The sequence below is a fragment of the Octodon degus genome, unplaced genomic scaffold (genome assembly GCF_000260255.1).
Source record: "Octodon degus isolate 3935 unplaced genomic scaffold, OctDeg1.0 scaffold00086, whole genome shotgun sequence".
Classification (NCBI taxonomy): domain Eukaryota; kingdom Metazoa; phylum Chordata; class Mammalia; order Rodentia; family Octodontidae; genus Octodon; species Octodon degus.
The window spans coordinates 3,934,026-3,945,652 of record NW_004524662.1 but is presented as its reverse complement, the minus strand read 5'-3'; the positions used below and the strand labels follow the sequence as shown (position 1 = coordinate 3,945,652).

At 36.2% G+C, this 11,627-nt stretch overlaps 1 protein-coding gene across 9 annotated transcripts in view; it reads right to left on the bottom strand.

Annotated features, from left to right (window-relative positions):
- The window catches only part of Ralgapa1 (Ral GTPase activating protein catalytic alpha subunit 1), a 263,481-nt gene that overhangs the window by 152,879 nt on the left and 98,975 nt on the right, over positions 1-11,627 (bottom strand). For 6 of the 9 annotated variants that reach the window (XM_023721857.1, XM_023721854.1, XM_023721851.1 and 3 more), the window contains exon 17: positions 1,927-2,067. The exons of the other annotated variants lie outside the window; for them this stretch is intronic. In XM_023721857.1, the coding sequence (XP_023577625.1) occupies positions 1,927-2,067 (141 nt within the window). The remainder of the gene's footprint in view (positions 1-1,926; positions 2,068-11,627) is intronic. 9 annotated transcript variants of the gene reach the window in all.

Sequence of the window (11,627 nt, the reverse complement as noted above, 5' to 3'; positions counted from 1 at the left end):
TGGTTAGGATAGATATATAGTTACATTCTCTTAATGAATAGAGGGATTTGTTCTAAAGGTGTTTGTAAATAAGGTATCATGTCTGCATCTTGTACAGCAATTAACCACTAGGGAGAATGTACGCAATGTGTTAATTATTGAAACTGTCCTACCAATTTGGTTTGAAACTGTCTCACTGCTATTTGTTTTTCGATAAAATTATGAAAAAAAGAAATATTTTATTTGCAAAAATAAGTACTTAGAATCATAATTTTTTATAAGCAATTAACACCTGTGCTACTCACACAGTAAGATACAAAATTCTTAAAAAAGACCATTGAGGTCAAAATACCTGAATTCTTTACTTATGGCTAAGCATCATTTATAGCAAAGATGTGTCATTTTTACCACCAAAATTTATATTGCCCTGCCTATATATCTCCTAGCCTTCCTGTTTGCACTGATACCCACCTAAAAGATTCAGACTATCTAGCTGTTCTGGTACAAAATCTGTTCATTCATACATCAAATATTTATTGAACATACAGGCTTGAAGCCAAATTTTATATTTTATTATTGTTTTCATTAAACTAAAAAATCAGTTATCAATTTTAGTATAAATTATTTATAATGAATTGTGTATCATTTTAAAATAATACTTAAACAACTCTCAAACACCACAAAATCCATTGTGAATTAACTGTTTCCTAATCATTGTATTCTGAATTAGAAAACAAATATATCATATCCAATAATTAAATATGTTGTCTTCTTCTGAGAAATGCCAGTATCAAGTATTTTCATTTGCAGTATTTTCAAAGAATACCAACATAAGACATGAATAGATTTCTGTACCTACCTGCTCATAACTTTAAATTAATGTTTCCCCTGTTGGTTTAGAAGAATCCTGTTTTAATAAGATTAACAATGGTAGAAGGTATATCACCTGAAATATTAATAAAAATACACCTTCCCTTTCAGTTCCTCCAGTATATTTAGACATTGGAAAGTATGAAGATTGGAAAAAGCCAACAACAAAAAACCCAGTCAACTCACCAATAGTGACAATTGCTAAGTTTCATTGAACTAGCACATTTTGCAGAGTAACTGTACTCAACACAAGCTTGCTTGTCCAAAGGACAAAACACTATGATTTTATTTACAAAAAAAAATTTTTTTAAAACTAATCTGTGGCAACAGAAATTAAAAACTCTTAAGTGTGTGGAAAGGTAGAAGGAATAATGGAAAAGTTGTATGTTTTATTTGGGATGTTGGTTATTTGTGTGTATGATTCTCAAAACTTACTGAACTGAACACAACATGTATGTATTTTATTATATGCTGACCAAACCTTATTTAAAAAAACAAAAGTCTGTCATCCCATTACTGGAGATTAAGAACATAAGGCAGAACAGTAAAGGTCCTGGAAGCTTCTTGAACTTGGGGCTTCCAAGAATGGTTTTAAGTGAGGATATCCTTAAAATTGTACATACTATTAAATATAAAAAAAAACACTTATTCCCAAAATGTATATTATATATTTTCCCAATTACTTATTGACCTTATTTAGTATAATTATGACAGAAGATGAAAAAGAAATTATTCCAGATTTACAATTCTGGTGTCAGAACAACAGGGAATTCAAAGTCAAGGCTTTAATTATCTTTTGTACTATCTCCTATGAGAAGTCTATGATCTACGCATTGAGAAAAAATTAAACAAAAATATTGGACATTGGCACAGCACTAAACTTAGCACTTCCACAATGAACTGCAAGGGTAGCATTAGAGTTCAAATAACTCAAAATGTTGATTTCTCAATCATTTCCCAGTTTCCCACACCTCCCCCAAAGAAATTAACTTTGAAGAGTTTATTTGACTAAGCAAATTTGAAAGCAGAGGATTAAAAAGTGAAAGGTGGTGCAGAAATTAGCAGAGGTGGCACTACCTGAAAGCTCATCAGAAAGGGGAGTGAGAACAATATCAGGCAAGAAGGGTTTGGAAGTATGGATCAGAACAGGAGCACTTTTAGCACTGCGTATATAGGCCGATGGCAGAGCACATTCACCAATGGATCGGCTTCTCATGGCTTTAAAAAAGGAAAAGAAAGAAGTGGGGAAGGAAAAAAAGAAGAGTGACTATAATGAAAGGCTTGTGTCACAGAAAAAGCAGCAACAGAGAAAACTAAAAGATACAAAGGAAGGAAATTTTAAATTAAAACATTTCAGCACGGCAAATACTGGCAAGCTGTAAGAAAAGAAATCAGAGTACATACACATTTTGAATGTAAAATTTTTGCTATCAAGCAGAAAAATGCTTTTTTAATATTAGCAATTACAATGGAGTAGCACTCAAAACAGCACATACTTCAGCACTACATTTCCAAAACCAAGAAGCAATATTTGCTGAATGTAAACATTGAAACAAACGCAATATTATTAGTTCAAAGAAATTTGTGATATAATATTTGAAGGAAATTCTGAATCACTCTTCTTAATAAAGCTGAACTCTAAAAATCATCCCTATCTTCGTATTTTCCTGCAAATTTCCAAGTCAGTCACAGGTCTTTTAAAGAAAATTTTAAATATATCACACTCAAAAAGATTTACTTTCATGGTTATTATTTCTTCCTGGTAGAATAGGAATGCTTCAATAAATATTTTTAAGTAAGAATAACAAAATTTTTTAAAATAGAAACATTTACACAAAATAATTTGTAATCAGCATTAAGAATCAGGTTTTTGAGAAAACTAGACAATTTTCTTATTCTAATCATAAACACATAAAAGATTGTTCTTTAAAGATAAAATTAGATTACTTTTTAATTGCATAACATTTGACCATTTCTTAAAAAGAGTCACTACTTCACAAAACTGAAGACAAATTTTAGTTTACTTAGATATAAACTATTAATTTAAACCAGAGATTTTAAAATAAGGACTACCAATTAAGTGAAAATATATACAATATACAGTATATGAACGAATAGAAGACTTAATATTGTATAGTATCTAGGGCAATAGTGATGGGAAAAACAGCCTGAATGCTAATATCAATTCAAAATCCTGGGCTTTCCTAATTACTACTAACAACTCTTGGATGGTTAAATTCCTTGGCCTGTCACGTAAGAGCTTCACCACTTCACCACAATGAACCATTCACTGAGCCTTCATGTCTTTCTACCATCTTTTCATGCTGTTTCCACAGTTTTATTCTGTTCTCCAGAAATTTCAAGCTCTTTCATCATATCATGGCTTTGTGTGTTACTCTTGGCCTTGGTCTCTTTCTTTTCCTGACAAACAGTTTCATATTTGAAATACTTTATTTAAGAAGTTTTTGGAAATTCAGTATATAACTTGTTGGGAACACAACAATAAACATAATTGAAATTTATCCTTTTGCAAAGCTTACAATATTTTGAATAGACCATATGGTTTGTATTAGACTTCTCAACTTTTGACATGCAAGAACTATATTCTCTTTGAATCTCTAATGTCTGATACATGAGTTTAATAAGTATTTTATGAATAATGTTATGTGGGTCAGGTGCGGCGGCACACCTGGGGAGGCGGAGATAGGTGATCAAGAATGAGGCCAGCCTGAACAACATAGTCTGTCTAGTTAGACTACTAATCCACATAGGGAATTCAAGAATGGTTGGAATATGCAGTGAAACCATGTCTTTAAAAATTAAAATCAACACCAAAGAAAATAATGTTTTTGACCAGGAGTTCAGCCTAATCATCTGAAAAAGAGAAGCTTCAGATTGTGAGGATACAAAAGAGAAAACTGAAAGAACCATTAACCAAAATTTAAAAGTACTATGCAGTTCATAACTAGAAAAAAGTAATCACTTTTTCCAAAAAGTATTATGAATGTTGGCAAAATTAAGAATTTTTAAAAGTGTTACTTTTAGGTTCATTAATGTGTACAAAGGTGGATATGGACCAGGGATACAGCTCAGTGGCAGAGTACCTGCCTTGCAAGTACAAGGTCCTGAGTTCTACTTCTGGTGCAAGAAAGGAAGGAAAGAAGAAAGGGAGGGAGGGAGGGGAAAAGGAAGAAAGAAGAAAGGAGGGAGGAAGGAAGGAAGGAGGAAGGGAGAGAGAATCGGAATTGTTAAGGTAATAGCAACAATTCGTCTTCAGTGTATTGGCTTAAAACTTTTTAGGGCAAAGACCCAAGCATGCAGGCCAAAAAAAAGTAACTGCTTATACAGAAGGTAACATACCATTTACCAATTAGACAACCAGATGCAGTTTTTAAAGGTAATCATTTTCAGTTAAACGGAATCAAGTTTTGGATTGCAAAAGTAAACTATGCAATTTTATCTTCTCTTTTCTTGAGGACTGACAATTTCTTCTGTTTCTCTTTACCATTACCAAGAGTTTGGGCACTTCCCTTAACACATTTTCTGTATTTGTAGTGGTATACATCCATGTAACAGTCTGAATCAATTCTTCAAAATGCATTTTCCTTTCGTCTCTTAATTGTACTTCTTCACATTTAAGTCTAACAAATGCCTACCAACTATACTAGATGCAACGTAGGAAATTATTTGAAATGAATCAGCTACGGAGATATTTGGGAATTTTGGGAATATACTAATCTAGATGTCAAGGTTACCAGATTTCTGTATAGCTACAGATATTTCTATTACCACTTTACCTGTAAGCCAAATGCCATCAGTAATCAGACTTAATCTGTAATACGATTTATGTACACAGAAGGTCAGTGTAAAAAACATAAAACCAAAAAGTAAGAATATTTCCAGACTCAGAAGCATGCTTATTTTTGAAGGCATTTTATTTTCTTCCCCCTCATAAAAGGGGCAGGGGAACAACAGGCTTCACATAAATTCATCTTTGACTACTCAAACCCCCATGGAGGGGTCAGTCTTTCACTTGACGATGTGGTACATCGATGAAGAAAGATGAAAAGAGATTTGCAGTTTCAAGGGGTTCTGGGATGACCAACTGCTCTCAGTGGAACAAAGGGCCAAGAGTTAGAGTGACCATGGTTTTTATTGCTTATGTCACTGGCAAGAAAGTTGAGTAAAGGTTGTGATTGGGTGTTCATAACTATTTTGCATTCCCATCATCAAGAAAAGAGTTTTTGTTGCTGCACATTCTCAGATTTGGCTTGGTGTTCTGAACTTCAGTCATGCTGGCAGGTATAAGACCAAAGCTCTTAATTTGTAATGTCCTAATGACATGATGTTGGATACTGGGGACCACAAATTATAAACTGAGCCTAGAGAACATCCATACTTATCTTTGTCTTCCTCTTTGAGCAAGATTGGAATGGGAAACTCCCTGCTCTTTTCCGGTTACTGCTGGAAGCCCTAGGGCTAGTGAGTGCTGTGGCACTCCCAGGGCAAGAAAAGACCTGCTGAAGATGATAAGGCACCAGGGAAACTATGATTTCTCCATACCCCCTCCCTTTGTCATTGTCCTTCAAGAGTGCTTCTCCATTTCAGTCCCATCACTGTCCTTTGTATCAGCCCACCATGGTCACCATTATTGTTTCTGGAAATTCCCACTGCTCTTTTCCATTGTCTTTCACTTAAATGTAATCAATAAATACCAAGATACCATCAGAGTACCTGATGGCCTTTTGTTCCCTGGGAGCAACTGGTCACCCCAGATCTCTGCTGCACTTGCCATTTTTGTCTCTTACTCTTTCTTTCCCACCATGTGCTGAAAGGCAGGAGGCTGAGGACTCACAGCAGGGACCATGGAAAGTGTTTCCAATATTTGGGTAACTTTTTATATGACTTTGTTGCCTGCATTCTATTTGGTGAGGTACTGAATATTTTATCTATTTTCCAATAGAAAATAGGCAAAATTTGATTTCTTCCTGTTGGGTTTAAGAGGTTTTTGTTGTTGTATATTTCTTAATTTATCCTTAATCAGGTATGTGTTTTGCAAAGACCTGTTCCCAATTCTACAGCTTATCACCTCTTTCTGTCTTTCATACAGCAGAAGTTTAAATTTAATAAAATCCTACTCAGCAGGTTTTTTTCCCCATGTACTGTTTTCATTTTTTTTTTTTCCATTTTAGTATTTGGTACAGGGTCTCACATGCAGCTCGGACTCAGTGATCCTCCTGTTTTTCAGCCTCCCCTGAGCTGGGATTACAGGCATGCGCCACCATGCTGGGACTCCTTTCCGGGCTCAGCTTGCCTTGGGGACGGGGCTGGTGCAGCACTGGGGACAGGGGATCCAACCCTGGCTTGCCAAAGCAAGTGCTATTATTAGTATACTGACATCTCACTGGCTGTTTTCAGGGTTTTATCTTAAAACTCACTGGCAAACCCAAGTGGCCTAGACTTTCTTCTGCTATCATCTAGATGTCATATGTTGCATTTCACACTGAGGTCTATGATCCATTATGAATTTTTTTTCCATATAAGGTGAAAAGTCTGCACTGAGATTTGCTTTCTTTGCATCTGACTGTCCAGTGATTGCAGCATTATTTGAATTCTTTGCTTCTTTGTCAAAGATGGGTAGACTAATCATGTAGGTCTATTTTGTTCCACTGAGCTATTTCTCTATTCTTTCACCCGTACTATACTGACTTAATAAAAGCAGCTTTACACTAAGGTTTCAGATCAGGTTTTGTTACTCCTTTGAACTCATACTTCTCCAATACTGACAATTCCCAGTCATTGGTCTTTGCCTGTAAACTTTAATGAATTAGTCAATATCCATGTAATAACTTAAGAATTTGATTCAAATTATGTTTGGACATATAGTGCACACTGGAAGAAAAGGATAACTTGCCAATAGTAAGTTTTTCTAGGGGTAGAGACATAGCTCAGGGGAACAGTGCTTTGCCTAACATGTGCAAGGCCCTGGGTTCAATCTCCAATACCAAAGAAAAAGTTTTTCTATCCATGTACATGAATTATTTATTTTGATCTTTGATTTCTTTCATCAGGAATTAGGAAGTTTTCCTTGCATCTTGTATATGTTCAGGAGATTGTTGTATTTCAGGAAATTCATATCTAATAGTTTTTGGAGATTTTGATGCAAGAGTAAATGATACTGTTTAAATTCTAATCGTTACACTTGATCTTACCCAAATGGCTGAGAAGTAACCAAATTCCAATGTTCACTGTGTACAGGAAGCGACTGATGTTTTATGTTAGGTTGGTATCCTGCAATCTTGTTTCTTCAGATTTCCAACATAAATAACCACATCATCTAACAAAAACAATTCTCTTTACTCTCTCCAAATGTGTATTTTTTTGGTCTTACTTTATTGGAAATACTGAGAACAGTGATGAGACTATAGATCCCTGCCTTACTGTTGATCTTAGAAAATAATCTAGTGTCTTTCTTTCCTTTCTTTTGTTTGTTCATTTGCGATATGGGAGACAGAACTTGGGATCTTGTCCTTGCCAGGCAGGTGCTTATGCCACTGAGCTATATCCTTCTAATTTCTTACAATTAAGTATGATATTACAGGCTGGTTTTTAAAAAGAATTTATCAAGCTGACAAGCCTTTTCCTTATTCTTTGTCAAGAGATTCTTATCCTGAATAAGAGTTGGATTTGGAAAAATGCCTTTTCTGATCAGCACAGGAATTTCGACCTGCTCCATTTCCAACCTGGGCCAGTTCACCCCTTCTTAGGCAACATGGTAGAAGCCTGCTCACAGAAGGCTACCATATAAAAGCCGAACTTACTGTGGATACCCGATTGGCATAGTGCACTGCAGCCTAGAAATCCTGGACTCAAGCAATCCTTCCACCTCAGCCTCCCAAGTAGCTAGGACTACAGCATGCTGGAAAGATAGCTTGGCAGTCTAAACGCCTGCCTGGCAAACGCAAGGACCCAGGTGTGATCCCTAGTACATGCCCTGTAGCCCCCATGTGTGCTGCCCACCGAAACCGGGCATGGTGGCACACACCTGTAATCCCAGCACTGGAAGGGCTGAGACAGGAGAATTATGAGTCTGAGCTGCACAGCAAGACCCTGTACAAAGGGGGGGGGGGGAAAGAGAGAGAGAAAGAGAGAGAGAGAGAAAGCAACCCTTTTCTGTAGCTATAGATGTGACCATATGATTTTTCTCTTCTGCTTGTTTAATGAGACAAAGTGCAGTGGGGTAACACTAAACTCATGAAAAGAGGAAATATCCCTTCTGGTTCACTTTTTCTAGGAGAAACTGGAGAGAATTATAATTAATTCTTAATTAGTATTTGGTTAATTACTGAGCCTCACCAAGCATAGTGGTGCACACCTATAATCCCAGCACTCAAAGAGGTGGATCATGATAAGTTCAAGGCCAGCCTAGGATACATGATAAGTTTAAGACCAGCCTAAAGTACAAAAGGAAACCTTGTCTCAAACAATGACGTTATGTTCAGTGAACCCATCTGTGCCTCTTTTCTGCTTTGGAAGATTACGTATGTCTATTCAGATTATCTGATTTTCTTCGTGTCTATATTATAGATTGTATTTTATTTCTAAAATTGGTCTACTTCACCTTAGTTATCAAATTGATGGGAGTAGTTATTTCCAAAATGTATTTATAATGCTTTTAATGTTGAAGAGATTAGTAGTAATGGTTTCTCTTTCGTCTCTGATTATTAGTAATGGAGGTGCTCTTCCCCAGCCCCTAGTTAACCTACAGCAGTGATGGAGAACCTTCTAGAGCTCTCAATGATGCAGACAGCCTGCTGCAGCACACATGACCTAGATTTTGTTGATCTTTTTCAATGACGCTTTTGGTCTTGTTCATTTTCCCCATTAATTTTCTGTTTTCAACTTTATGCTTTAATTTTTATGTTTTCTTTTACTTACTGTTGGTTTATATTTTCTAGTTTCCTAAGGTGGATGCTTAGTTTATTGACTGTATACCTTCTTTCTTTTGCAATGTTTTAGTGCCAATGATTACCTTCTAATAAAGCAATGCTTTCATTGTACTTCACAAATTTTGATACACAGGATTTTGAATTAGCTCAAAATACCATAAAAAGAACGCAGGCCCTGCATGTGAGTGAAACCGCTCGGGGCCTGTGGATCCTGAATAGACCCAGAGCCTAGGCTCGGTGAGTGAGTGAGACAGCCCAGGGCAGCCGGATCCCGAATAGACCCAGAACCCAGGCCCAGCCTGTGAATGAGACTACCTGGGCCTGCTGGATCCCCAACAGACCCAGAGCGCAGGCCCGGCATGTGAATGAAACCACCTGGGGCCAGCAGATCCTGAATAGATCAGAGCCCAGGCCCAGCCTGGCCGGATCTTGAATAGACCCACAGCACAGGCCCAGCGTGGAACCCTTCAGCAGAACTCCCTGAGAAGAGGCTGGAGGCAAGACCCACCCAGCTGATTGAGGAGCAGAACATCTTGCCAGAGTGACACAAAGGGTTCAACTTGAATGGCTGCAGCAAGAATTGGAGCACAGCAGCCAGACCCTAGCCAGATCCAAGCAACACCCACCTGGAGGAATCTTAACTTCGTAGATCTAGACCTGGTGCTAAGGTAATAACTCTATCTAAGATCTACACGAATGGTCAGAACACAGTGGTACACAAAATGACAAAGAGAAGGAACAAAATGCAGTCGCAGGCCCTGAGTCCACCCAGTACAAATGCAGAAGACACTAGCATAGAGGAAACTAGAAATCACACACCTGATATCTCTGAAACAATAGTGTTGGAAGTAAAGAATCAACTGCAGAAAAGTATAGAAGAAATCAGATCAGAAATAATTTCTGAACTAAAAAATGTAGTGATAACTATAATCAAAGAAGTACTAAGTGCTTCTAAAGAATACATTGATAAAAAAAAGAGCAGAATATAAAAATGATGGAACCCCTGAATAAGCAATATAGGAAAGAAATAGAATGTATGAAACAGATTCAAAGTGATATACAGGAAATTAAAACCTCAATCACAAGCTGGCAAAACCGTTTGAGTGAAAGTGAAAATAGATTTTCTGACCTTAAAGACATCATTACAGCTAGTAAAAAAGTAAGAAAAGATCTCTTTAAAACAACTAGGATGCAGGAAAAAATAATTCACTACCTGCAAGAAGATGCAAAGATAAACAATGTGAAAGTAGTAGGCATCAATGAGAAGGAAGGAGTCAATACAAAAATGATATGAAAAGAACATGGGCAGAAGTAATAGCAGAAAACTTCCCAAATATGGGGCAACAATCTGACATTCAGGAACCTGAGCCATATAGAACTCCAAATAACATCAACCCAATGAAAACCACACCCACACATATAATAATCAAGATCCCAGAAATTCAGCACAGGAACAGTATATTAAAAGTTGCTAAAGAAACAGATCACGTTTAAAGGAAAACCCATCAGAATAACGGCAGATTTCTCTTCACAAACCATCAAGTCAAGAAGAGCATGGAGCAAAGTACTTCAAGTCTTGCAAGAAAACAAATTACAACCCAGACTGATATACCCTGCAAAACTCTCAAGTGTAATGGAAAAATGAAATACTTCCATGACAAAGAACAACTAAAGAATTTCATGATGACAAAGCCAAGCCTACACAGACTACTAAATGACGTTCGAGAGAGGGAGCAAACTGATCACAGCCCCATGAATGAGAATGGAAAGAACCCGCCAAATAGGTCAAACAATTAAACACAGGAGAATAAGAGGTATACAATGGAAGTCTTTCAGTTATTCTTCTGTGTACAGCAGCAAAATATTTCCATCAGCACACTCTACAAATGGACTTCTCTTCCACCCTATGGGGCATGATTCCATCTGGGTCTACAGGGTGGATTTCAAAGAAATAGCTATAGCTCAGTCCCACAAGTGACAACTGGCCACCAGTAACTGTCATGATCATTATGCATGTCCACAACACACTAGAACTTTGTGCAATATCCTATCCTCAAACTGTTAGAAGTGCTGGTCATTTATTTGCCATTCCGGTATTTATCTTATGTTTTCCTCTTAGTACTTCTTTGTTATCATGAAAGCTTTTTCTTAGTTCAATTGTTTTGAAACATTTAATTTTTAATTAATTGTATTTAATTTCCTGAATATTGCTTAATCTTAATTTTTGTCCTAAGATTTATACTATATCTTTGACTTATAACTTATTTAAAAGACATCATATGATATCTTCTCCTGTTATTAGAAACTTTGAAAAGTATATTTCCATTTTCTGTTGACTTTATATTACTTCTTCCCTGTCTTTTACACACACATACACACACATATATATATGAAAAAAAAATACATGTATAACCCAACATAAGATTGGTACTGTTTCATAGAAATCTTCAATGACCTTTAAATAAGGGTTCATCTAATATATTTTATATAGTCCTGCATAACTATCATATTGAAAGCTCTTTATTGTTCATCTGGGAGCATACTGCAACTTCTCTTGCCTTTTGAATTATGCTCTTTGTTATTTCCTATATGCTATGTCTGGAGGCATTAAAATATTTCAAGTTTGTGTAACTAGAAAATCTTATTTAGTTTTCAAAGGTAAGTTTGCTATGTATAAAATTCAAAGAGGATGGATCTTTTTTTTCTTTCAGTCCTTGAATTAGTCTAGGACTTCTAGGACTTGGTCCTTTTTTTTCTTTCTAACGTGGAATAAGATGCTATTTAATTTTGATCCTCCATAGCTAATATTTTTTATGTATATGCTTTAAT